The sequence below is a fragment of the Carassius auratus genome, chromosome 25 (assembly GCF_003368295.1).
Source record: "Carassius auratus strain Wakin chromosome 25, ASM336829v1, whole genome shotgun sequence".
In the NCBI taxonomy this organism is placed as follows: domain Eukaryota; kingdom Metazoa; phylum Chordata; class Actinopteri; order Cypriniformes; family Cyprinidae; genus Carassius; species Carassius auratus.
In genome coordinates, this window is record NC_039267.1 from 18,413,000 (window position 1) to 18,439,526 (window position 26,527).

The 26,527-nt window shown below is 38.5% G+C and overlaps 1 protein-coding gene across 1 annotated transcript; it reads left to right on the forward strand.

The window, feature by feature from the left end:
- The first annotated feature begins 566 nt into the window (after nucleotides 1-566).
- Nucleotides 567-24,801, forward strand: LOC113043587 (39S ribosomal protein L23, mitochondrial-like). Its single transcript, XM_026203069.1, has 5 exons — nucleotides 567-727; nucleotides 3,261-3,383; nucleotides 7,687-7,769; nucleotides 12,062-12,135; nucleotides 24,068-24,801. Exons 1-5 carry the CDS (start codon nucleotides 711-713, stop codon nucleotides 24,230-24,232), a joined length of 462 nt encoding a protein of 153 aa, XP_026058854.1. The 5' UTR covers nucleotides 567-710; the 3' UTR covers nucleotides 24,233-24,801.
- Nucleotides 24,802-26,527: the final 1,726 nt, after the last annotated feature.

Below are 26,527 nucleotides of genomic sequence, written 5' to 3' on the forward strand. Positions count from 1 at the left end.
CCCTCACCCTGTTGAGGCCCTGTTATAAAGAACAAACAGTATTACTTTAATTTAACGTCAATACTACCTTGAAACCGATAACAGTGTCTTCTTTTCTGATTACTGGTCTGTTCTTCCTGACTGAAGTGGCGGCAATAATCAGTGTAGTTCTCGTGCATCCTCTGCTGGTGAAAATAATCACTACACAAGTGTTCAGGAAACGTGTAGGCTACGGTCGGAGCAGCTTTTTTTGTAGTGTAAAAACGGGGACATTTTCGGAGAGAGAGGACACCAAAATGTATTTATATTCGAATGCAAATAGATCTGTAAAAAGATATTAAATTATTTGAAACTATATTAAATCAAATGTGACTTTGTTTTTTTCAATCCGACAGACTTTTATTAAACCATGTATGCAATATATATATATATATATATATATATATATATATATATATATATATATATATATATATATATATATATATATATATATATATCCCAATTTATATAAACATTATTTAAATATCCTATATATTACAACACTCAACGTTTAACTGCACTGTGCAATCCAATCGACAACAGTTTTTGCAAAAAGACTTTTATTTTGAACAGTGTCTGACGCTTGTCTGCGCAGTTTTCACAGCAGTCAGTTTTCTAGGACCTTGAGCACATGAAAATAAAATAGAAACAGCACATGTGATTGTAGAAATCCAGAACATTTACAGGACATGGCGAAACGGATAATGTGAGTGTTTTCGTGTTTGTTTACAGTATGTTGTTATGTAGACATGAGTCAATGTGTTGTATAAAAAGTAGTGAAGACAACATTATATTTTGTCCTTCCGAATGTGTAAATTAACGTTACCTGTGTAGATTTACAGAATGTACTTACACTTGTAGTACTCTTTCACATCAGTAATATCATATTATGGACATGGTACCCAGGTACTACTATGCTTACCAATATCATTTTTTTTAGACGTGATACCAGGGTAATACCATGCTAATTTCGACATAGTATGAGACTAATTCCATCGTTCTTGTTTATTTGTACCAATGACCCTGCGGAAAAAGAAAACAAATAAACAAACAGCTAAAACCAGCATTTGCTAGTTTAAGACTGTCAAGTTGGTCTTACAGCTTGGTTAGCTGGTTTTAGCTGTTTAGACCAGTCTGAACAGAAGTGGTCAAAATACAAATCCCCTCAAAAACCAGCCTGCTTTAACCAGCTATGACTAGACTGAAAGACCAGCTAAAACCAATCACCCAGTTTAGGCTGGTTTTAGTGTGCTTTTTTTTTTTTTTTTTTTTGCAGGGATGGTAATGCTACCCTTATTTTGAACACATAATTTGGATAATACTATAGTAAATACATGTGACAGCCCTGCTAAAAAACAAACAAACAAACAAAAAACAGCATATGCTGTTTAGGTATGTTCTGGCACTTGGATGCTGTTTTTTTTTTTTTATGCCGGCTTAAACCAGCAAAGGAACGGCTTAAACTAGCTGTGGACCTGCATAAACCAGCAAAGGACCGGCTTAAACCAGAAAAGGACCTACACAAACCAGCAAAGGACCTGCTTAAACCAGCAAAGGACCGGCTTAAACCAGCAAAGGACCGGCTTAAACCAGCAAAGGACCTGCATAAACCAGCAAAGGACCGGCTTAAACCAGCAAAGGACCGGCTTAAACCAGCAAAGGACCGGCTTAAACCAGCAAAGGACCGGCATAAACCAGCAAAGGACCGGCATAAACCAGCAAAGGACCGGCTTAAACCAGCAAAGGACCTGCAGAAACCAGCAAAGGACCGGCATAAACCAGCAAAGGACCTGCATAAACCAGCAAAGGACCGGCTTAAACCAGCAAAGGACCTACACAAACCAGCAAAGGACCTGCTTAAACCAGCAAAGGACCGGCTTAAACCAGCAAAGGACCGGCTTAAACCAGCAAAGGACCGGCATAAACCAGCAAAGGACTGGCTTAAACCAGCAAAGGACCTGCATAAACCAGCAAAGGACCGGCATAAACCAGCAAAGGACCTGCATAAACCAGCAAAGGACCGGCATAAACCAGCAAAGGACCGGCTTAAACCAGCAAAGGACCGGCTTAAACCAGCAAAGGACCGGCATAAACCAGCAAAGGACCTGCATAAACCAGCAAAGGACCTGCATAAACCAGCAAAGGACCTGCATAAACCAGCAAAGGACCGGCTTAAACCAGCAAAGGACCTACACAAACCAGCAAAGGACCTACACAAACCAGCAAAGGACCTGCATAAACCAGCAAAGGACCTGCATAAACCAGCAAAGGACCTGCATAAACCAGCAAAGGACCGGCTTAAACCAGCAAAGGACCTACACAAACCAGCAAAGGACCTACACAAACCAGCAAAGGACCGGCTTAAACCAGCAAAGGCTCTGAATAAACCAGCAAATAGGACCTACATAAACCAGCAAAGGGCCGGCATAAACCAGCAAAGGACCGGCATAAACCAGCAAAGGACCTGCATAAACCAGCAAAGGACCTGCATAAACCAGCAAAGGACCGGCTTAAACCAGCAAAGGACCTGCATAAACCAGCAAAGGACCTGCATAAACCAGCAAAGGACCGGCTTAAACCAGCAAAGGACCTACACAAACCAGCAAAGGACCGGCTTAAACCAGCAAAGGCTCTGAATAAACCAGCAAATAGGACCTACATAAACCAGCAAAGGGCCGGCTTAAACCAGCAAAGAACCTGCATAAACCAGCAAAGGACCAGAATAAACCAGCAAAGGAACGGCATAAACCAGCAAAGGAACGGCATAAACCAGCAAAGGAACGGCATAAACCAGCAAAGGGCCGGCATAAACCAGCAAATTACCTGCATAAACCAGCAAAGGGCCGGCATAAACTGGCAAATGACCTGCATAAACCAGCAAAGGATCAGCATAAACCAGCATTCCAGCATCAAAACATACCTAACCAGCAAATCCTGTTTTTTTTTTTCTACAGGGAGTAGTGTTATTCTTTGAAGCTCATTAGTTACATGTAATTACATGTCATTTAGTGTTGTGGTAAATATGCTAAACTCTACTATGGTCTTCCACTATTTTGGAAGTGATTGGAACATTTAATTAGAAATCGCTGGGAAAAATATAATATAAATTGTTGAATTGTATGAGTACAAAAATATTCTTTACATATTTATACAAGTTCTATGATAAAACCTTGGAGTATAAATACATGGAATGGTAATTTCCTTTCATGTTATTTTATGTAATTTCCCTATTTGTTCAGATATCCTTTATACCAGCTTGGTAACCCACAGCTGAGAATATTCCGGCCCACCTTCAATCTAACCCTGGTCAGACCCGGCAAAGAGCAGCCACCTGAAACCGTACAGTTTCGCATTCCTATGGAGTAAGTATTTAATGTCATTCATTCAATAAAACCAATTGTGTCACTGTTATGTTGAAAGTTTTCAATGATGTAGTTGCATTATTATCCACTAGGTGGCAGACAAATCCCACAAATCTATTTAATCTTGGCATTGTTAATTGCAGAGTGGGAATCTTATTGCGCACGATGATCACAAAGAATTAAAGCCTCTGAAGTGATGCTTAACTATAATTGCAGACCGGTTAGATGCAACACAGCATTTCGTAACAAAACTCGGGATGACGTTTCCGTGTGCGGTTGCATGGCCGATGATGCCTCGGAGCTTCCTTGCCTCTCTCAAGATTTGTTTACAGCTCGTTCACCTACTTAAAATCCACCTTCTCGTTCCTTTATTGATGACGTTTGTTAAACGTCACCAAAAATACAGCCGTAATTATTGCATTGCTGCGGTGTAATACGAAACAGGCAGTCAGACTGTTAATAACGGGTCTAATCGGAGTCCACACAAGAAAAGAGGACAAAGTCTGCTTTGTTTTCTGGAGAACCTCAGGGCGTACATCTAAAGCAGTGACGGTGGAGCCCTGTTCCTCAGTTGTTATTCCACTAGTATGTGTTCCAAACCGCACACGTTTGTAATTGGGCTATATGCTATCACTTGCGCAAGTGCTAAGAGGAAGCTTTATTTACCTGTTTTTACTCCTTTGTTTTTACAGACAAACAGTTTTGTGATCTTAAGTGTCTTAATCCGCACCAGGCATCCTTGTCACCCGAATCTAATCATTTCCTGCCTGTGCAATCAAAGGAAGAGGTGTTTTTTTTCTTCTTCTTGTTTTAGGAACCACTGCCGCCTCGGACATCAAGAACTGTTTTGTCTCCTCTGGAGCTGCATTTGACACAGTCCCATCGCAAACAGTATGAAAGTAGACAAAGCAACAGAAGTATCATTAAAACATCCCCCTCTTCACTTTCTACTTTTCAAAGATACCCTTCACTTTGGCAAGGAGTTGTTTTGCTTGAAACCAACCTGGTTTGCATAGCGATTATCAGAGCCAAAGAATTTCAAAGCACTTGTTTTTGTGAAAGAGGGCCTCTTTACAAAGTGTTTGTCTTTGCGGGATTTGTTTAATCTCGTTTATTTACCGTCCTATAGGCCTTTTAAGTATGTGGTCCATCGTCAACATTTGATCTTTCATCTTTTTATTTACTTTCTTTCTTTTTTGAACAATTTCATTTTAATGATCTTTTCTTAGTTCATTAAAGCTATTTGTCCACTCTCTTGCCGCCTTTATAGTCCCAGTGGTGTGAATGTAACCTTAGAGGTCATCGGCTAACAAAAGATCCCCCTTTTTTTGGATTTCCTCAAAATGTGGAGTGTTTTGTCCCTCTGCTTCTGAGTCACCTACTTGGAAAGCCTTTCAAATGGGCGGTTTGAGCGCACAAGTTCAGAGATGAGCGAGGACTGTTTATGTGTGAAGGGTGGGGCGCAACTCGCAGTAGACAGGATTGAACAACGAGGAGGTCTCTATCTTTATAAGACGTCAGCACTTACAAAAGATAAGCCACACAAGCGCAAGGCACTGTTTACATCAGCTGAAGGTCATGACCGTGTCACCCAGTGCTTCATTTAATTGATTCTATGGAGTAGAGCTAAGAAGCATTGTCCAAACAGATAAAAAATTTACAGTATAATTTAAATGATTATTAAAATTGCAACTAAATTCCCACTCTTCACCGTTATGTCCTCGTGTATGGGATTCCCAATTGTTTTTGTTTTTGGGCCAAACACCTCTGACCTAAAATATTTTTTATTTTAACTTAATATTTCACTAATTCAGTAACACTATAATGATTTGTTTTAATTTTATAATAAAAATAAATAAACCACTTTAAATAAAAACAAATATTATGATTTAATAAATTATTACAAACCCCCTGCAGTTCCCTCATTAACCCACACGGGTGCGAAACCCTAGTTTGGGAAACCCTGCTGTATATGATAGATGAAGTGGAAAATGACACACAATTATCATCTTTTCTTTTGTCTTTCTGCTTTCCAAGACGAAGAGTCAAACATGTGGTCTAGTGATTTGAATGCTTTTTCTAGACCCATTGTGCTCATGTGGGGACGAGTCCAGTCAGTTTGTTTCGCTCCTCTGACCTAAACTATTCATTGTTATAACTTAATATTTGCACAATTTAACAAAATATAAAATATTTTTAATATGCATTTCAGATGTGTTTTTATTTTAAAATAATTTTTCAATTATACAATATTATGAATTAATCAATTATTATTTTTTAATCAACCTCCGGAGGTTTGCGAACCCTTTTATTTTTGCAATATTTTGTCACTCTTCACTATTTTGTCGTTGATAGAGGGAGTGGAAAATATCATAAAATTATCATGGAAAGAAAAAAGAAATAGTAATATGTTGCTGGCCAAATTCAAGCTTGCATTTCCCATCTTAGCACCAAGTTCAATGTGATGGTTTTTCTGCCTTCGTAGATGAGGTCTTATGGTGTATTCACACCAAACGTGAAGGGAATATACCTATTGCGTACCTTGCTCTAGATTACTCGCGGGATGTTTTTGGCGAAAAACTTCCCTTGAGCATAACCATGGTGAGGATAAATACAATTGCTGCTTTGTACTCGTCTGGGTTCACAACACCATACAGAGGCGCATAAAACATTTTTTAACCTGCGCGAAAGATGCGATTGAGGCCAATATCTTGCGTTCGCAGAAAACATGTCGCACATTTCACGTCACCTCGCACAAATTCCCCTCTATTCGCATCATTGCATTGACTTTGTATGCAATCTACTCATGAAAATAAATAAAGAGTTCACGTTTGGTGTGAATACACCATTAGATATGTGGCCTAGTGATCTTTATTCATTTGAGTTTGAGTCTGATCAGTTTGCTTTGTTCCTTTTGACCAAAAATTGTTTTTTTTTTCTGTTATAACAAAATATAAAATATTTTAGTGTTTTATCTGGAATATTTTCATTTTTGTATTAATTATATAATTCATGAACTGACAAACCCCCAGGTGTTCACGAACCCCAGTTTGAATATTTTCAATATTTTCTTTTAATATTTGCATTATTTTGTATATATTTAACAGATAAAGTGAAAAATGGCAGTAAATTATCAAGGAAAGAAAGAAAATATCATTGAAATATGTTGCAGGTCAAACTCAAACCAGCATTTCCCAAGTGATGTTTTTTTCTGTTTCTTAGATGAAGCCTCACATATGTGGCCTAGTGGTTTTAATGCATTTAGCAGAAATATTGAGCTGTGCTGCTCAAGTGGGGTCGATTCCACTCCACATCCTTTCCCAATCCTGCATAAAAAGCCTAAAAAGAGACTGACAGAAAATTTAATCTTGTCAGTTAACTTGTACATTACCATCAGATGCTCTAGCTTTATACAGCACTAGACTTGGATGGGGACGCAAAGGTCCTTCCTGTTGGCAGTGCTGTCGAGGTCACCAGGAGGTCGGAACTGAAAAAGATCTCCACTCCAAGATCTCAGAAAGCACTTATGTCTGCTAACTATTTGTCTCACTGTGGCTCGAGTGCTCTGCTCTCTAGGAATCGCCTCACTCTCTCACTTTCACATAGACAAACGCGCGTTTGTACGCATCTCCTCTCTCACATAAATTAAGCTGCCAACACTCCACTCCACTTTATTGAAATCTGGGCATCACACGCTGGTGCAGACTCGGAAAGATGTGCGTACAATACTCTTTCCGAAGGAGCATCTGTTTGTTGGGTTTCTTGGAAACCCTCTCCTTTACAAAAGAAAAGAAAAAATGACATGGACTGACTTGTGAACAAACATCCTTGTTTTTCAAAGCAGATCATAATGTTCTTCCCGTTAGCTCCCGCGTCATGTTTTCTGAATGGTTCTCGTTGGGTTTTCAGTAACTGAAAACATAATAATACAATTATGTTTTGTTTGTTCATGAAAGCATGTCTCAAAAAGCATTGTACGTCATTTCAGTCCTCGAAAAACTAAATTTAAATGTGGGTTTCTCAGCCTTAGGGTCTCCAGAGATGCAGATGATTGTAATTTGCCACCTGTGAGATCCTAAAGCATTCATCTTTAATTTTGTTATGTAGGTGGGTGGGATGGGGTTGTGGGGTCACAAGAATTTTGGAACTTATAAGATGGATTGTGGACCAAAAAAAGGTTGGGAATCTCTGTTTTAAATACTTCCATATGCCATGAATCTTAAGGTCTTACTTCAGTACACCATATTTTGTTCTCTTACTCCATGGCAACTCTAAACTTCTATCCGTTTCAATTTTCTTCAAGAATGACCAAGTTTGATGTCAGAAATTATCTAGAGAAGATCTACAGTGTTCCTGTTGCAGCTGTACGCACAAGGATCCAGTACTGTGAGTAAAACATTCTGTTCGTTATTTTTGATCTAGAGTGATTAATGAAAGATTTTAAAGCAGTTTGTTTTTATTAGACCACATTATTACAAAAAAAAATGTAAATCTATTTTATTTAGATAATGTAATTATCTATTTTATATGTAAAAAATTACATGTATGCCATTTCTTGGCTGATGTTTTGAAAAGTGTAAAACTCCATCTGTGATTGTGATTATGATTTTGTTTACTAGATTAGACGTTTTTTTTGTGCAATTTTTGTTTATTAAATTATATTTGCGTTTCTCTTGGTAAATTGGTAATACCAATTTAAATAACACAGCTTTATTTGAAAATGAAACATTACGGTGCTTTTTAGTATCCTGTGCTCTAATAGTTAAATACGTGATTAAAAATAAAACACACAGCGTCAAGGCCTCTTCATTCTGGTCCATTCCAGTCCATTCCGGCCAGCTGTTTTTGCATGCGAGAGCATGTCTTGTGAGCCCCCTTCACTCTTTTGCACCTCTGCTCATTCTGTTTTGTTGTCGACTTGCCTAACATCGCAAGCCAAACTCAGCTGACTGCCGCAGTGCCATCAACTGGCCTGAACTTTATGAAGCCCTTATACAACAACTCGCCAATGTTCTATGTTTATCACTTGTGTTTGCGCTCCTGGGGTGGTCGGTCACCTAGATAGGGGTAATATGAGTGTTAGTCAATGAGAATGATCAATACTGACAAGATGTTTTGGAGATGCTTGACAGCCGAGCGGGAGTTTACTGAAGTTTATGTATAAACATATGGCTAATTCAGGGAACTGTGTATTGCGGAATTCGAATCAAGTGGGAGACACTGAGGGAGGGAAGGAGAGGGAAGTGAAAGAAGCAGTGGTTTGCGTGATTCCACTCACAGCTGCTTATCTCTCCATCCATGGCTGTAGTGTTCCAATCAACAGTTGTCCTAGGATGCCCTGCCCTGTTTATTTCTTCACAAAGTTTGCCAGAAGTCTTACATAACCGTGTTTATATATATATATATATATATATATATATATATATATATATATATATATATATATATATATATAATAAAAGCGTCTATATACTACCATGCCATTACAATGTAAGCTCAACACAAAAAGGAGATTTTGTTTTTAAATATTCACAAACATCTCTTTTTCATATAATGACAGTTCATAATGTATCACATCTGTAAGATGCCAAAAATAAATGTCAAAATGTCTTGAACCCACATTACAGCTTTGTGTGAGAATCACATTGAAATATAAAATTAATAAGAAAATGCAATGTATGTTTTTGGTCATCCTTCAATATGTTTTGTTTTGTTTATTTAGACCATGTAATTTTTTTTATTTTTTTTTATTGAAATGTCATTATCCTCTACCTGTAAAACATCAGACTTTTGGCACAGCATGTCATGCTTCTCCAATCATTGTGTCAGAATAAACTCCAGCCTTTCTTACAAAAGAGTGCATTAGTCCCTGCCAATTTCTTCAGCTGCATTTTTTTCCATTTATTTTTCAAATGTATTTTAAAAACGTCTTTTATTAAAGCTCTATAAGCCATGAACCAAGCCAACCAGCTACAACGTTGTATTAAAGCAAAAATGCCTATATAAAACACAAACAATACAAGACCTTGTTCTTAACAGTTCAGAGTCACCAAAATCCTTTGAATCTTAATGAATGACAGAAATGAAAAACTATGCATTTAAAGGTGTTGATTGCACATAAAAACAATATATTTTACAGTTTTTATTTATTATTTTAGTGTTTTGACTCTATTACATAACCTGCAGTTCTTCATAGGACTGGGTGGAGCAATTTGCTTGCTGCGACTCTGATTATTAATGTAGTTTTTCACCAGGGACAAAGCTGTTTTTACTTCCAAAATGAGACTATTCTGCTCGCATTCAGATCTGCCTCCGTCCAACCAACAACCAATGGATAGAAACATTCATGATGTTTTATAATTACAACAAATCTTAACACACAGATTTAGGCATTATCGGTTTTGAGCTTTTTCTTTTCATTGAACTGGCTGATCTGGTTGGCATATCGGACAAACAGTTCATTCACAAGTCTAAGTTCTGAACTCAGTGATATTTTCGCAGTTCTTAAGTTAACATTTAACTGTGGAGAAGATTATCAGGGAATAGAATTTAGCTCCGTTCCTCACATAATTATAAAAATAATGGATTTAAATATGTATTCAGAAAACATTGAATACAGTACTTAGGTTGTATAGACTACTTGTAATGGTGCATTTAATTTTTTTTTTAATTTATATATATTTTTACGTTTTTAAAGTTTAACAGCTGTGGCCACTTTGAGCTGTCATGGTATGGAAAAGATTGCATTATTTATTTATTTTTTTATCTAGTTTTCATATAAAAATAGGTTGTATGGGTTTGGAACAACATTAGGGTGACCTAAATTACATAATTTAAAACCTGGAACCATTCCTTTAAAAGCATAAAGGTTACGGCAATATAACATAAACAATAATACCTAAGGGTAAGTAAATAATGCCGGGGTTATTATAGGCTTTACCGTCTGGTTAACGCAGAGGGAACCACTTTTACGAGCTGCCATTTGGGTTTACGCCACTGGGATTTTTCCGTGCGGTTTCCACACCAACGCTGGAGACGGCCAATAAGCAAAGTGGCCATTTTAACAGCCACAACGTAAAGGCGGAAAAAAAATGCGGAACAACCATTAGGTGAAATAGACCACGTCAGAGAAGGTTTCCCACTCTGCGTCATGGGCTCCACTCCGCTGATGGTTTAAAAGATATGGAGAAAAGGGGGGCTCGGGCTGAACCCTCGGGCTCAAGGCGTCTATTATTTTTCCTACGGAGTATTTTGGAAGGGGTTTCTATAACTACCCCTCAGGCCTGGGATTTGTAACATAATAGTAGCCAGCCAACACACAACCTCAAAAGAGAGCTTGATTGAATATTTATTTATACTATATAATGTTGGGTGGGAGTACGGGAATGGAAACAGAGGTCGCATACTTGAACAAAAGTGCTTCTCACCTGTTTTGCGGGTTGACCGTTCATTTAACCCTAAATGGAGGGAGTGTTTGTGTGTTTAGGGTTTCCTTGTACAAGTAAAGGAAGACTGCCACTCCTGTTCAAGAAAACTCATCACACAGGTCGTCATTTAAACTTTTCTGTTGAGAAGAGATTTCACTGCAAAATCTTGACATTACAATACCACTCTCATATCATTTCAGACTTTATATCATTGCAGAACTTTCTTCAGTGGAAGAAAAAATCTTCTTTGAATAACAACAGTTCCTTGTGACAATACTGATATTAAGCTTCAAAACTATGGCCTGTATTTTATGGCTTCGGAGGACCTGAAATGTAGCACAGATTATATGGATCACAGTTAAATTGAAATTGTATGTATTTCGAGCCAAGTAGACACGGTCACTATGAACTTGTAGTAAGAAAAACTACCTAATACTACGTAATAATAACTACCTTTACATTTTCTGACTGAATGAACCAAATGTCATGCAGTAAAGATGTTTTAAAGTAAAACAGTGCTGTGTTCTGTCATATGTTTTTAATGATTGAATCTTTTTACTCTTCTTGCACTGTCTTGTTTTTTTGGAAGTGATTTGGTTCGGATGTATTTCTTGACTTCTTTCTCTGGGTTCTTGTGAATATCACCCAGGTGGCTTTGTGCAATTACATCATGGCCAGCTGGGAAAAGGTTAACATGCATTCCACAGTTAACATCACTGAAAACATGGGCTTCTTAACAGATAAACCCAACACCCTGTTACCCTCAAATACATATTGGGTATCTAAGATATTCTGCAAAACATAATCATCTTTTTTGAATTCTGTAAATTTAAATATACTCCGTGCAACACAGTTGGAGAGGTTATTTTTTATATCACCTGAGGTCTTACTACAATTATAATAATTAGCTACATTTTAAATAGCATCTCCTTAACCACCACTAGTCAACATTAACCAGATATTACTGGTTGATTTATTCGTTGTTAAACAAACACATTGATCGTATTGCTTTGTTGCAGTGTGCTTTATTTTTTAGACAAGTAAAAACAAGTATTTTTCATTAACTTTATATCTGCGATTTGTGCCTCCTCTAGTGCAACCAAACAATTGTTTACTAAAAACATAATTCCGAAGTAAAATTCAAAATCCGTTTTGCATTACGGTATTGAGAATGAGCAGTTGTAAATGAATAATAATTATAATAATCTTTTAGCTAAATATTCATCACCTCCTTTTTTTTCTTCAATCAAGGTACAAACAAGAAACGAAACCACTCAAACCAGCGAGTGAAGAGGCCAGATTACAAAGTGGCATACGTTCAACTGGTGAGTGTTATTCTGTTGAGGCCTGGATTTGAAAGGGCCTGATATGCATTCTTAAAGTCCCTGTGTGTACATCTGTCCATCTTGATTTTCAGAAAATGCTTCCATCATTAGCACAGGACCATTTAATCCCTTTTTATGACTTTATAGATTATGGGTGCTTGGGTCAGATGGATTGTCTTAGTTGAAATTATTAAACAAAACCATACCCCCTTGAAAAAATGGAAAGTTTAGGCATTTAAGCCCTGCATTTTTGTTTCTTCTTTGTTTTGAGGGCCCAAAACAGCTTATGTTCCCTTAAAAACCTCAAGGCATTGGTACTCTTTGAATGCGAAACCCTCACTTTATTGTGTTCGACTCCCTGAGTCCCATCGCTGCTTGTTTAGTTTCTGTCTCTCCCACATATTCGCCCCTAGTTTCCTGAGAAAGGCAGCAGTCTGTGTTCTGGCTTTGGCCAAGAAGGCAAGAGGTCGTCTTTGGTTACATGCCAGACTTTGTGTAGGAATTATAGTACAAAGTTCTCAGAGAGCCATGGTTATTATCATGGGCAGATAGGAGAGTTGTTTCTCGGGGCATCAGAACGTTAGCATTGGTCGCAATCCAGTGGCGAATCACACTGCTGGGTTCGCACCTGCTTTTGGGCAGAGCCCTGGGCTGTTGATACCAACCGTGTTTGAAGTATGCTGGTGTGAAAATACCTTAATCTGATCTCCTTGGATTCATTTGGGAAAGCTGCTTTTGTTTCTTTATGGTTTTTTAGTTTTCAAGAGAAGCATTGGATTATTTGCTCTCTTTTTTTTCAGCTGCCAATCAAGGCAGGGGTAAATAATTAAACTTGTCAAAACAGAGCGACTTGTAATGGGATACACAAGCAAAACAGATTAATATTTAACGTTGAACTTCCTCTTGACGAGCTGAATGACTTCCTGTGTAGCTTTGTGCCATCAATTTAACCTTCTCATAAACCCAGTTAGGGACATGGATCCAGAGAATTACTGCATCCTGTTCCTAACATTTGTCTTCTTTCTAATACAGTGCCATATTTGCTTAAATATTTCTGGAGAGAACTGCTTCCTTGTTGTCCAATCTTTCAGCTAAAACAAATCTCAGAAAAACACTGATATGAAACCAAATGTCCGGCCTCTTTCTTCTCCTTTAGCAGGTCTGCAAAAAAAAAAACCACTGCCCAAGAAAAGCCCTCCTTTCTTTTCAGTGGTGGGTAAAAACAAGATTGTTCCTAATTGACACCACATGTGGGGGAGTGTTCTGTGGTTGGATACCTTCAATGGTTCCCCCTGCCAGCCCCCCACCAATCCACTACATCAGCTAATATTCCAGAGGCAATACAGTGTGGAACGCTCTCTACGACCCCCCCCCCCCTCCCCCCCGAACCCCCCAGATTTTACAAACTCCAGGCTTGTTGAAAAAGCTGTGTGTTAGTTCGGTTCCTTGACGGCCACTCTCTCATCAGACCTCCCCACGGTGGGGAGGAGAAGGAGTTCATCAAGGAGGAGGAGGGGGTTACGGATGGAGTCGACACATGAAGCGAGGTGAGCAAGGGCACCATGGAGCCATGCCAGAACAGGGAGGTCCAGACAGGGGTCAGGGAAGTCTTAAGCAACATAAAATCTTGAGACAATATCAAGGCTTTACGTACGACCGCTTTGGAAGTAACGCTCTAGTTAAATGAAATGATATCCTCTGCTTCTCTTTGCAAGGCCGTGACCTGTTCGCTCCTGGCATAAAGGTTCTGTTTGTTGATTTTGCGTCTGTAGTTTCCCAGGCTGGCTGGCATAATGCATATAGCACATGCTATTGTATAGACTCTCCCTATCAGAATTACTTACCCCCTACGCTGAATTTCACTGATCTGTAATGTTATATAAATGCCATTTTGCTTAATTATATACCTCACTGAAACACTGCCCCTCAAAGCCAAGGATTTTGTGGGAACACAACAACTATTTATATTGAACCCCCACCCACCCTGTTTTTTCCACAAGGGTCTTGTTGCAAGTATCAGTATTTGGCAAGACAAGGCAACTGTTGTTGGTACTAATAGATGTTTGTTGTTGTTTGAGAGCTTGTTGCTGAGTCGTTGTTTTTTGGGGCCGTGTTTCTGTCTGGATCAGCTGGTAGCCAGGCTACCTTTCAGATCAGATCGCAATGTTCCACCTGAACTTTTGAGCACACTCTGCTCAATTACCACTCAACAAAACCGAGTGAAACTCAACCATGCTAAGGCATACTATTATTTTTTTCTATTCAAATGGGTTTCTTCCTGTTACACACATCGCCCCTAATGATTGCCATGCCCAAATTAACACCCTTTCCATTTTTGCTGTTTTAAGTTGATGGCTCGTGAAAGTTCACATTGTGATCTTATCAACACTAGATGGCAACGTTTGGCTTCAGTGGCGCTTAATTGAATGTAGGGTCCTACACATTGCTGTCATGTATTCCTTGCAGTTCAGAGTACTGTAAGCCAAAGTAATGAAAGAAGAAAACTGAGATGTTTTTGAGTAGTTCACGTGTTTCATGCCTTCAAACACGTTTTGAAATGCTGATTTCACAAGCATTGAGAAAGTTACGTTTAAAATTGTTAAATAAAAAAGGTACGAGGTAAGTTTGTAGTTTAGAAAAAGTACCGGCTGAGTTATTGTATAGTAATATAGAAATGTACAAGGTAAGTTTGTCATTTTAAAAGGCACAAGTTAGGTTTATTGTTGCACTGTGCAACAGAGAAGGTACAAGGTAAGTTTGTCTTTTAGAAAAGGTATGAGGCACATTTATAATTGAATTTTGTACAACAGAAAGGTAACGAGGTAAGTTCATCAATTAGAAAAGGTATGATGTTCGTTTATCATTGCTCTGTAGAAACAAAGAGTTATGACGTAGGTTTGTCAACTTGAAAAGGTACGAGGTGAGTTTATCAATGGAGCAAATGTATGAGGTAAATTTGTCGTTGTATTATAGAAAAGGTAGGTACAAGTTACGTTTGTCAGTATATAAATAAAAATATACTGTACAATAAAAAGCAACTAGTTAGGTTTGTTATTATAGAAAAGATACAGTACAAGTTTAAAATGTAAAAAAAAACATCAAAAAAGGTACGAGTTATACATTTTGTCGTAGTAGATAAAAAGATGCAAGCTAATTTTGTCATTGTAGAATTAAGAGAATACGTTTGCCGGCATTTATTTTTATAATTTTTTTTTTTAAATGTATAAAAAAGTATAAACCGTAGGCACTGTTTATCATATATGGTTGTGCATGTGATCAGGGCATTTTTAGGCAGAATTTTCTTTTATTTAACTAGCATTTTAATTGCAAATGTACAGTATTTCATCCACCAAAAAGGACTTTCGTAAGGCTGTGTTCAGATGAAAGAAGCACAGCATGAATAATGGAAAGGCCAGCGGGGTCTCTGGCATCCTGTTTGAAGCAAGCACACACACACACACTCAGCTCCCCAGTGTACGTCCACTACGGGACAGCCTCTGTGAGTGCCTGCAGACGTGAGCAAAGGAGATGATATTGAAGCCCTGCCTCCACCTCCACTCCACGTCCTTTATGACCTGTGTATTTCTTGCATTTCCCTCAAAGCACTCTCATTTAGGATTACTACAAACACTCATTGTCATGAAACACCATTCTTTTTCCACCTCATTACTGTTTTATCAGTCTCTCGATGTCCAGGCACCACCCAGCTTTATTTCTGTATCATTTTCAAAATAAATTACTCAGAAGCTAGTAATGCTTTTCCTGTTATGGTACCACCTCAATTTTCCTGCTTCTGTCTCTCACTGTTTCTATCGCCCTCTCTTTTCTTTTGTGTGTTTTGTACACCGGAGATTGAGGGAGAGGTTCAGGACCCTACATGCAAAAGTAGGGGTTATCTTTGATTGCTGTTGACAGGGTCCAATATCCTGGGGAACTAAAAAAGAGCCAGGAATTGGGCAAGTCTGAACAAGTCGCCCGGTCACAACTGTCAGCACTGCAAACATGGAACGAGTGACTCAGTGGCTTAAAATGACATGAGGGCTGATACTGCTCTGAATGGAGACTTTGCCACCCCTTCGTTTAGACTGACCGCTTGGCTTGACCGTAATGATTTAACAAGCCAGACTGTGTGCCAGCCGATTGTCTACGCCCGTGTGTACGAGAAACAGTTCCCCAGTTGCAGTGGAAACCTGCTTCTGTTTTACAGTAATGGGTAGAAAAACGTCTGGCTCATGGCTGTCCTCATTGAGGAAATATAATATGTTTTGTTTAATTTTTCCCTCTGCACACTTTTCCCTGGCATTGAGGATTCGTTAGAGTGGTTTTGGGAACAAAGGCTCTGGACCCCCACACATTTTTGGCAAGGCAGCTGTGTCTTGGCAAGGGGAACACATTGCATGAATCATGTTCTCTACTGCTGTGGCCAGTCAGGTTTTGACAGCTGGGCCACTATACCCATGCCCGAAGGAAGTGTTTATGCACAAACGCTGGTCCTCTGCTGGGAGGCAGTCAAGGCGTCAGAGTGAAGCGGAGCAGACAGACAGACTGGCACGGGCCCAGATAGGCCTCAGATGGGCCAAATCCTTCTCTCTGAAATGCTTTACATTAGCACTATTGGTCTGTGCTCTTTTTCACAAATACAGATACAAAGACGTGTTATAAACTTGCCCCATTCATGTCATTCCATACCTGTTGTAGTACTCAACTTTTTTTTGTTCACTTACGTTACATTTACAAATTTAGCAGATGGTTTTATCCAAAGTGACTTACAGTACATTTCAAGTAAACTTTTTTTTTTTTTTTTTGCTTCATGGGTTTCCTGGGAATCAAAGCCATGATTTTTTTTTATTGTTTCTTCAGATCAAATATGAAATGCTACAGTAATTCCAAATAGTCTCATCGTCTATATTGTTTTTACACATTTTTTGGATTGTACATAGGCTGCATTCCACTTAAACACAATTATACTTTTATATAAACAAACCCATCCACATAGCATTTTGTTGGTCACTGTGGTTTAAAGGTCACACCAAATTTGCGAGTTTATTGAGATGGTGTAGAGGTCATGTACTCATTGAGACCATCCGCTCCTCCCTTGTGGTCAAGTTTGGGAGTTTTCCATTTGTTTGTCCCAACCTGGGTCCTCGCTACTGAGACTAGCTTTGGAATTCCTGTCTAGCCATAGAGCTGCCCTGAATTACCACTTTATTGGCAAGAACCATTAAAGCTACAAATCAACTCTTTATCAGGAGCCTGTCCCCACTATCCCACCATCGTTGCAACTTTTGGCTCAGTTCAGGCTCAATTTTTGGTATGGTGTGTGTCAAGAGATATGGGGTGTCTCAGGGCAGCCAAATATCTGTGGTTAGTGTGTATCGGTCGTCAGTTAAGACTGTGGACTCGGAGGAAGTAGCAGTGTGGCCCACCCAGTGAGACTGACAGAGGGAGCTGTTTACAAGCATTTCCTGCTCTCCTGTCTGGTAATGAACTTGTTAATAGACTTTCAACATTACCCAAACATGCACTCATCATTAAAAGTCCTGAAAATGCGGTCACATGCAAAGAATGTATCAGATTTATACATTTTGTTTGACTTTTAACTCCTTGGTGCAAAATAAATCAAATTTGTCATAGGTCCATTTCTCGCAGCAGTGATTGGCCAAGGGGAAATCTTGATAAGCATGAGAAGAAAAATGAATGTCTCTGAGGAGATATCGGCAAAACAACCAGGTCTTGATCTCACTCCCATTGGAGGGTTTTGCTAGCTAACTTGCTAGTACATTTAAATAGTACAACCTTTTAATTTATACTCCCAAACTAGTTCATTCAGTTTTCTTTGGGTACTTGCATTTCTTTCTGAAGATAAAATGTTAATTTTTTCCCCTTCATTTATGGGAATTTAAAGAAACATCAGAAACATTTAAATGGGAGCTTCTGTTTCTGTCTTATAGTTTAGCTATCTTCATAGAGCAAAAAGTGGACATAAGACAGCGACTAAAGGGTAGAGGGTGGTGCTTTATGTACTGAAACCCCATCTACTGCTAATGCTTTCAGACTGGCCCAAGTCATGCCAGCTGTTCCCGTTTGACTGATCGTGGAAGTGATTGTGGGATGTGAGTCACTAGAGTTCACCAAGAGTGCTAGTGTTAGGGTGGTTACTGATTTGGAGTGACTGCAGACTCTGTTCATTGAAACTAACTCGAAGAATCTTTAAAGGTGAGCTAGGAAATGCTATATACATCAGACTAAAGGTGAAGTCTATGATTTCAGACATTAGCGTCAGTAAACAGAATTGGCAAAATAAGAAATATTTCCTGAACACTCCCCATTTTATTTGTTTTTTTGTTTTTTTTTTTATTCAGGAAGGTCCTTTCCATATAAAATTTTCCACCACAATGCAATGCTACAAACTATGACTACCTTTCATTTCCTAATAGGTGTCCCGAGTTGTTCCTAATGTCAGGATGATTGTGTAGATATTGCTTGATAGTTGCTATGCTGTTCTGAGTAATTGTTGGGCATTAGTAGGTGGTTGCTTACAGCCCAAGCCCAACCCCAAGTTTATATATGTTGGTTGCTCAATATGTCTCCAGTTCCTCCTGTAACATTAGTCTGTGCCCCCTTTATGAAATATATTGAGACCAAAAGCAATAATACATTGGTCTTCACAAATCATTATGAACCAGTGTATTTTAAACATGAATGCATTGTTTCCTGTTCATGTACAGTTTATTGTGCAAGTTCAGGGCTTGACTTATAGAGGGGTGGAGAAGGGGGAGTCGGTTAGTCTAACAGGGACAGATGTTGGGTTGAACCCAACAACAACATTTTTTTTCCATGCTTTAGTCTTCCTTTTTTCACAGAGGGGTGAGGGGGGACATGTCAAATGAGACATGTCAATGCGTAATTGATGCATCCAGCACTTTCTGTATAATGTATTACATGCTATTCCTAACAACTACTTTTATGTAACTTATTTAACTACTTTTAGGGCCGGGACTCGATTAAAAAAATTAATCAAATTAATTAGAGGCTTTGTAACTAATTAATCGAAATTAATCGCATTTTAATCGCATATAAATATTTGACCTGAGAACAGTGAGAAGTAATTTTTTTCACATGGATTTATAGTATACCATTGAATAATGACTGAATACATAAGCTTAAGCAACAAAATATTGTTTATTTTTGTTCAACCGAGTCTAGCAGACCAGTGTAATTTTTGCCATGAAGTGTAGCAATAGCATATTTAGAAACAATTTAGAAATAGTACATTTCAGAAATTCAGGAAGCTTATAGGTGCTGGAACCTTCTGTAAAGGTTTTTTTTTTGTAAAACACAATACTGTCAATTACATTCAGAACATTGGAAACCCTGACTATTAGAAAACATCTCTCTGTTGCTTCAGAGGCCATAACATACTAAGTCCAACTCTCAATAACCTTGGCCAAAACAATAAAGAGTTCAACATAAACTGTTGCTCCAACAAAATAATACATAGTTCAACATAAAGTGTAAAGTTCACGCTAGCTGCTATATGTTTTGCGTTGAGGTGATACTTGAGGTTCGATGTGCTGCGGTGATATGAGAACGTTAGTTGGTGCTCCAGTATAATCGGTCCGCCGAAACTCATCCAGTGAGAAACGTTCCGCGGTGCAAAAATAAGTTATTAAAAATGCGGGAATTTTTTTTCTGTAATTAATTAATCTTAGTTAACGCGTTATTTTTTGTGTAATTAATTAATCTCAATTAACGCGTTAAAGTCCCGGCCCTAAATTAAAATGAACATTTAGTGCTGCATTTACATTTGAAATAGTAATATTAGAAGCAGAAGTGTTTGCCATAGCCTGAGATAAGAGTTTGTACACATTGTTTAAAAATTTGTGCTAGCCAACAATAAGGCACTTGTTTAAGGTACATTAATGTTTTGGTAGACAGTCATATGGTGACTTGTTTTTGTTAATAATCCTGTCAGTCAGGGCTTCAAAACTTTTCAACTCCACTCTTGGATTATCATGCGAATGGGTCCCCCGCCGGTCTTTAGTCATAGTGAATCTTTTTTTTTTTTTTTTTCAAGGAAAGTTTACTACAGGTGAAGGAACAGACATTTTTTGGCATCCATTTTAGTACTCTGTTACTAAGGTCCTGTTTATAATAGGCTTGGTTCTTGTACTTTCACTTGGCTGGACTCTATGTTTATAGTGTGGGGTTTCGCATTCCAAGATGGTATTGTTGGAGTGCCACTGCTGAGCCTTGGAGGCCAAGCTGTTGATTTTAAGTTTCACTTGTTTTTTTTTGTTTGTTTTTTTTTTCCTCTCTTTTTTTCACTATTCTTTGGTCATTTTGCTCATTTAAAAGTTACTGCATTTGTTACAAAGAACCGGCCAAAATAATAGATCATCCCAGTAGAAGCATTTGTTTCAGAAAGGCACTGCTTTTTCTTAGCTGTTAACCTAAACAGTCCCTGTTTTCTCCTGCTGTTGCCATACCACCACATGGAAATAACCTATATGTGGATATATGCGCATATATGAAACCTATATGCAGTGTATATCCACATATATGCTGCATTTATGCACATATACGATAATATATATATGCAGCATATATGCCATATATATTGTATATATGCTGCATATATGCTGGATATATGCCATATATATTGCATATATGCGTGTATAAATGCTGCATATATGCCTATATATGCCACATATAGGCAAAATAGAGGTGCATACATGTGCATATACTGGAAATATAGGTCTCCTGTATTGCTTCTTCATATTCACATATAAGCTCTATACATACAAGTTATGTCTTCTATACAGCTAATGGCAGGTTCTGGTCATTTTGTAGCTCATATCCCATTTTTGACTGTCATACATGATGCCTAGCTCCTATTTTCTATTATCAAGGCAAAAACTAAGAATTAACGAAAAAAATTATGCAAGAACTTCTGTCCTAACATGTGAAATTGGTATCACATGTAATTGGCATGTTTTGGAATTTAACTATATATTAACATGATATACAGAGCCAGACAGTAACGGAGTACATTTACTTGAGTACAGTACTTTAGTACAATTTTGAGAGATCTGTACTTTACTCGAGTATCATTTTTGGGGAGTACTCATGACTTTACTCAAGTACATTTGAGAGGCAAATATTGTACTCTTTACTCCGCTACATTTCTATCCATAACCGTAAGTACCCTTTACTTCTTCGGCCCCGTCCACACGGAGACGCACCCCCGATCTTTTTTCCCTCGTCTCAAGAAATATCCGCGTCCACACGAAACCGATGTAGTATACATGCCAGACCAGCATGTGGCGCTGTAATTCTGCCACAGAGATACACTTAAACAGTCCCTCTAGAAAAACATGATTATGCGATCGCGTGATTTAATGCATAATCAGCCAAGGGCCGCATATTTATGCGGGGGGCGCATTTTTTCAAATACGCCGCACTTTCGTCTCATAAATTGCCGATTTCAGGAAGCAAAATATGCGGAGGTAGCATGATTTCATAATAATAATTTTCGTTGCAAAAAAGTCACATATCTTAGCAGAAAGTTGAAAGATGTTGCGTTTACTTCACACAAGTAAATCTCCATTATTTTCCAATGGGAACCTTATGAAGTGACGTAATTGCGCGACGTGAACATCATCTGTGAAGCCCGTGGTGAAACCAGGGGGAAGGACGCAAATCATTCACATCTGCCAACAAAAATAAGTGCCAAGACCGTGCGAAGCAGTTAACCTGCCGCAAAATCATACATGGCAGTGGGGGCAAATTATTTTGAGAGAGGGATGAGGATGAGGATGGCGAATGATAGGCCAGTGTTAGAGGCTACACAGTTAGCTTTCATTTTCACAGTGGACTGTTGTAGTTTCATTCAGAAGTTGATGCACCTCTACAGTTGTAAGATTGTACTTTTTTGTTACAGAATAGTACCAAAACCTTACAGTTGTAAGTATAAGTATGTAAAATAATATACATTGCAGTAAGAGATTGCACTTTGCAATTCCTGTAAAACAGCATTTGTATATTTGTGTGTATATTTTATTTGTATTCAGTTTTACAGAAGTTGTTGAATATTCCTTTTGTAAAGCTAGAGAACTTGTTTGACTCCATGTTTTGTAAGTTTGAGCCATGTGTTAATTAAGGTCTGAAATAAAACAGAATGAGAACTTGAATATTATGTGATTTAGTATGCTTGCTTATCATAGGAAGTCATAAGAAATGACTCATTACAGTAAGGTAGTAGCCTAGTGAGAACAGGTTTTCATCAAACCGCAGTTTTTGCAAGTTCCCGCAATTTCATCGCATAAGATTGCAAAAATATCCCGCATATTCCATCGCATTTTTTAAGAAAACCTGCCGCAAAATCAAGGTATTTGCCCGCAACAATCACAAAAAAAATTGGCGTTTTTCTGGAGTAACTGCTTAAAACGGAGAAGAAGACATGGATTTGCTGATAAACCTTGCGCGTGGTACACAAGCGAACATGGAAGAATACATTTATTAATCAGTGTTAATGTTAGCGTTCAGTGTTTGTTCATGTTTTTTTTTTGCTGTTACGTGATGTAGTGGTGTTTGACTAGGGGCGAGACGTGGTCTGATGACACCATATTTTCAGAAAATGTACGGGTTCACCGTCGAGACGCAACACAAAGGTGCAACTTTCAAATATATCCACTCTGGGACCCGGTTTCAAAACATCGGTTTCACTCTTCCAAAACGCCAGATCCGTGTGGACGAAAATGCCTATCCGCTAAAAAAAATTGTGCGCCAAAAAAAAAAGGAAAAAATAAAATAGTGGGCCGGAATGGGCGGCTAAAAAAAACACAGCGGGATAGGGAGGTTGCCTAGCAACATGATGGAGAAGATGTCAATAGATGATGTAGAAAAGAACCTAATGTAATTTATTAGTGTTGTTTTTTGAGAACAGCCCCTCGTTGCCATTTATTAATTAGGTCAAGAGGCGTGATGATGCCAGTGTTATTGAGCACTGCCTAAGTTTGAATGTTTTTATTCTTATTTGTATTTTTCAAACAGAATACCTGCGACATTTGGCTAATAATTGTAAAACTGTTTTTAATGTAGCCTAGTTTATCATATTATGTATGTTATTTTTGCAAAGCAGTCTATTTTTATGTGCAAAGTTATAAAAAATTATATTTGAATGTATTGTGTGTTTTGTCTTTTTTTTCTTTTTTTTTTTTTTTACATGCAGGCCAGGGAAACGAAACAAACAACCCCATGAATCTCTTTAATAATATAAATATAAATACGTGTTTTTTTCCCTTCAGGACGGGAGAAGACACAAAATCAATGCATCTCTATTATTGTGCGGGAATTAATTGTCAGAGTTTTGCGGGTGCGAGCGGGAGTGGACATACACATAGCGGGAGCGGGCAGGAGTGTAACACATACGTTGCGGGAGCGGGTGGTAATGGTCAGAAATTCGGCGGGAGCGGGATGAAGAAAACAGTCCCGCGCAGGGCTCTAGTCTCTGGCATGGAGACGTACCAGCAGCACTAGCACATTGTCTCTCTGTCTTCATGCACAAGGCCTATTCTCCCTTCCTGTCTGCCAAAAATATTGACAGTGTTTTATAAGGGCTAGGCCCCTGAGATATGGTGATCTATTTATTTCAGCAAGTTTTTCAGAGACCGCAGTGGAGAGCAGAGCTCCAGAAAATGATACTGTGTTCTGTCCAGTGAAGTGAGATTAATGAATAATTTCTGTCAGTAACATTAAGCATTAAAGATTTTACAAGTGTAGATATTTATTACTTTTAGAAGGAAGCATAACGCATTTTTCAAAACTGCTGTTTCACAAAAACTAAATGGAACGTAGTAAGGATGATAAAGTTGATAAACAGACAGACAGACAATCTTCAAACCTTTAACAATTGCTGCTTTTCTTACAGGCTCAGCAGCAAACCTTCCAGTTCCCAGATATCTTTCCTGAGAAGGATAAGCAGCATGAGGAGGGCTCTGTTGAGGAGATGCAGGAGAAGTTCATGGAGGATGAGCGTCAGAGGCAGAAATCAGATCCCAGAAGAGGAGGAGTTACTGAATGGTTTGGCCTCTAGACCGAGAAGTGTTGAATGAAGAATGACTTCAGAGAGGCAGCAGCTGAATGAAGAATGTGGTTATTGTAGATTATGTATTTGTCCAGGAAGAGCCATTTACAGTGATCTGACCAGCATCCATTGAGGGCCATTTGGAGAGATCTGATCTGACCCAATGGAAAGACAGATTCTCTGAGAGAAAGCTTGGAAATCCATTACTCCATTAGAATCATGTGCTCTGTCAACGAACGCTGATGTCTACATAGCATATGATCACTCCTGAGCATCTGCCACGTCATGAAAGTCTTTCAGGTTATGTTCTCCTCCCACAGGTCTCAGAAACTTGCTCAAGCAAAGGTCTCCCTTGTGAAGTTCTTGAGCATACATGTTTCCTTTTCTTTAAAGTTCCTCCAATGTTTTCCTTTTTGCTCTCGCTGATCTTCAAGTTCATGAACTACTTGCGGTAAAATGGTCAATCTAATGAAGCGACTCTCCAGTTCTTTGTGCAAAACCATACTCTTAATGTTGTTCCTGAAAGCTCTTTTTAAAAAAACTGCATACTTCAATTCCAATAAAACAGTACAGCATGACTTATTTTTGTGTTTTCTTCAACTTGGCTATTCCCCACAGATGTGTTGGATAACCACTTGCCAGCTCACATGCCAGAGCAGTTTACTTCACCCAGCCAACCTGTTGTTCACCAGGGTGAATGTCAATATTGATAACATTTGTCTACTGTTTTGTGCTTGTACTCAAGTGCCCCCTGCATTGCAATACAGCAATTTGATTTAAGACAAAAAATGCCTTGTAAGGGACCAGCTGGGCAACAAAGAAAGAACCCTTAATTTTTTCCCAGTATCCTCATTGCTTGAATGAATGAGGAGAGCATGCGTTATATTCGGGAAGTCTCGTTGTGGTTGCCAAGGTTGGCCCCCTTCATCCTTCTCCTCAACAACCCAATCAACTCCCCCTCTCTTGCCCAAACCTTATAAAAGCCCTGAAACACAATGCATTTAACTGAGAACTCACACACCTGGCACAGATTTCCTGATTTGTTAACATAATGTTCCCAACACATTGATATTGACCATAATGTTCTGGATTTGGGAAGACTTGGTTCCTTGATCTCAGAGCAGCAGTAATAGGAGTTATATGGTTGCTTTCCAAGATTATTGCTTTGTTTTAAAATGATGCTCCCCTACTGGTGATAAAAACAAAATGTGACCTCAGAATTTTTAAGAGGTACGGGAAAGAGAATACAGAACTGAGGAATTATGGAAGATGGATCATTACTAAAAACTAGATGTGCCATCCAGCAGATGCACACGTTCTCTTGTCCCATCTAATCTACTTTCTAACCTTCTTCATTCTTTAATTTAATAAGAAATTGACAGTGTGAGCCATGTTCGCAGTTCATTCTAATGGAAGAGGCTTGAATATTTAACACAGACTCTCTCTGCCTCTCATTCAGGCTCTTGTAAGAAAAGTGGGCATGACCCTATTTTTATGCCAAGTTTGGAACTGACATGACATCATCGGCTTAAGATAGAAGATGACGTTATTGAAACTGTGCACGCTCCCATCACTAGCTGTAACATGAGATTGACTTCCATCACTACACTCTTGCCTACATCAGATTGTCACTAATGTTGTCAGCTCGCTTCTCCATAAACCCATGACCCATTTTAACCCTAAACCTAAATCACGCAATATAAAATGATATTGTCAATGATTTTTTAACTGTTAAATCCACAATATGTTGTATCAACATGCAGAACCCCTCAGTGAATACATCTGTTTGATAGTTCCGTTTTTCCTTCCACCATAAAATTGTGCATGGGCCAATTTTAAGCCAATTTGTTTGCCTTCACGTAAGTGCATGACTGGTAGGGAATAGCTTTGTTAGCATTCTCCAAATACGCACTATTCAGATGACGTATTATAAACTGTAGTTTGTTTCTCTCAGAGAAGTAGAATTTATAAGATCTATCAGGAAAGATAAACTAACCTTTTCAACAATAAAGACTATTTCACAGTTATTGTTCGTTTAATAAATGTGAGCTTTTGCAATCATCCTGTGTGGTCTACTGTTTCATACAGTAATAAGGGCTCCGTCCCCTGATAGTAAAATATGTTGTCATTCTTGACTCATGGCTGTGGCTGTTTTTCAGTAATACTCAGGCCTTGGAGAGACACATCTGCGTCTTTAAAATAAACATAATCTCTCCACAGCTTCAAACCCAGCAGAATTTCTTGCTGACAACATTCAATTGAATGTTGATCTTAAAGCTAATGGGCAAGTGTTAGATTGTGATG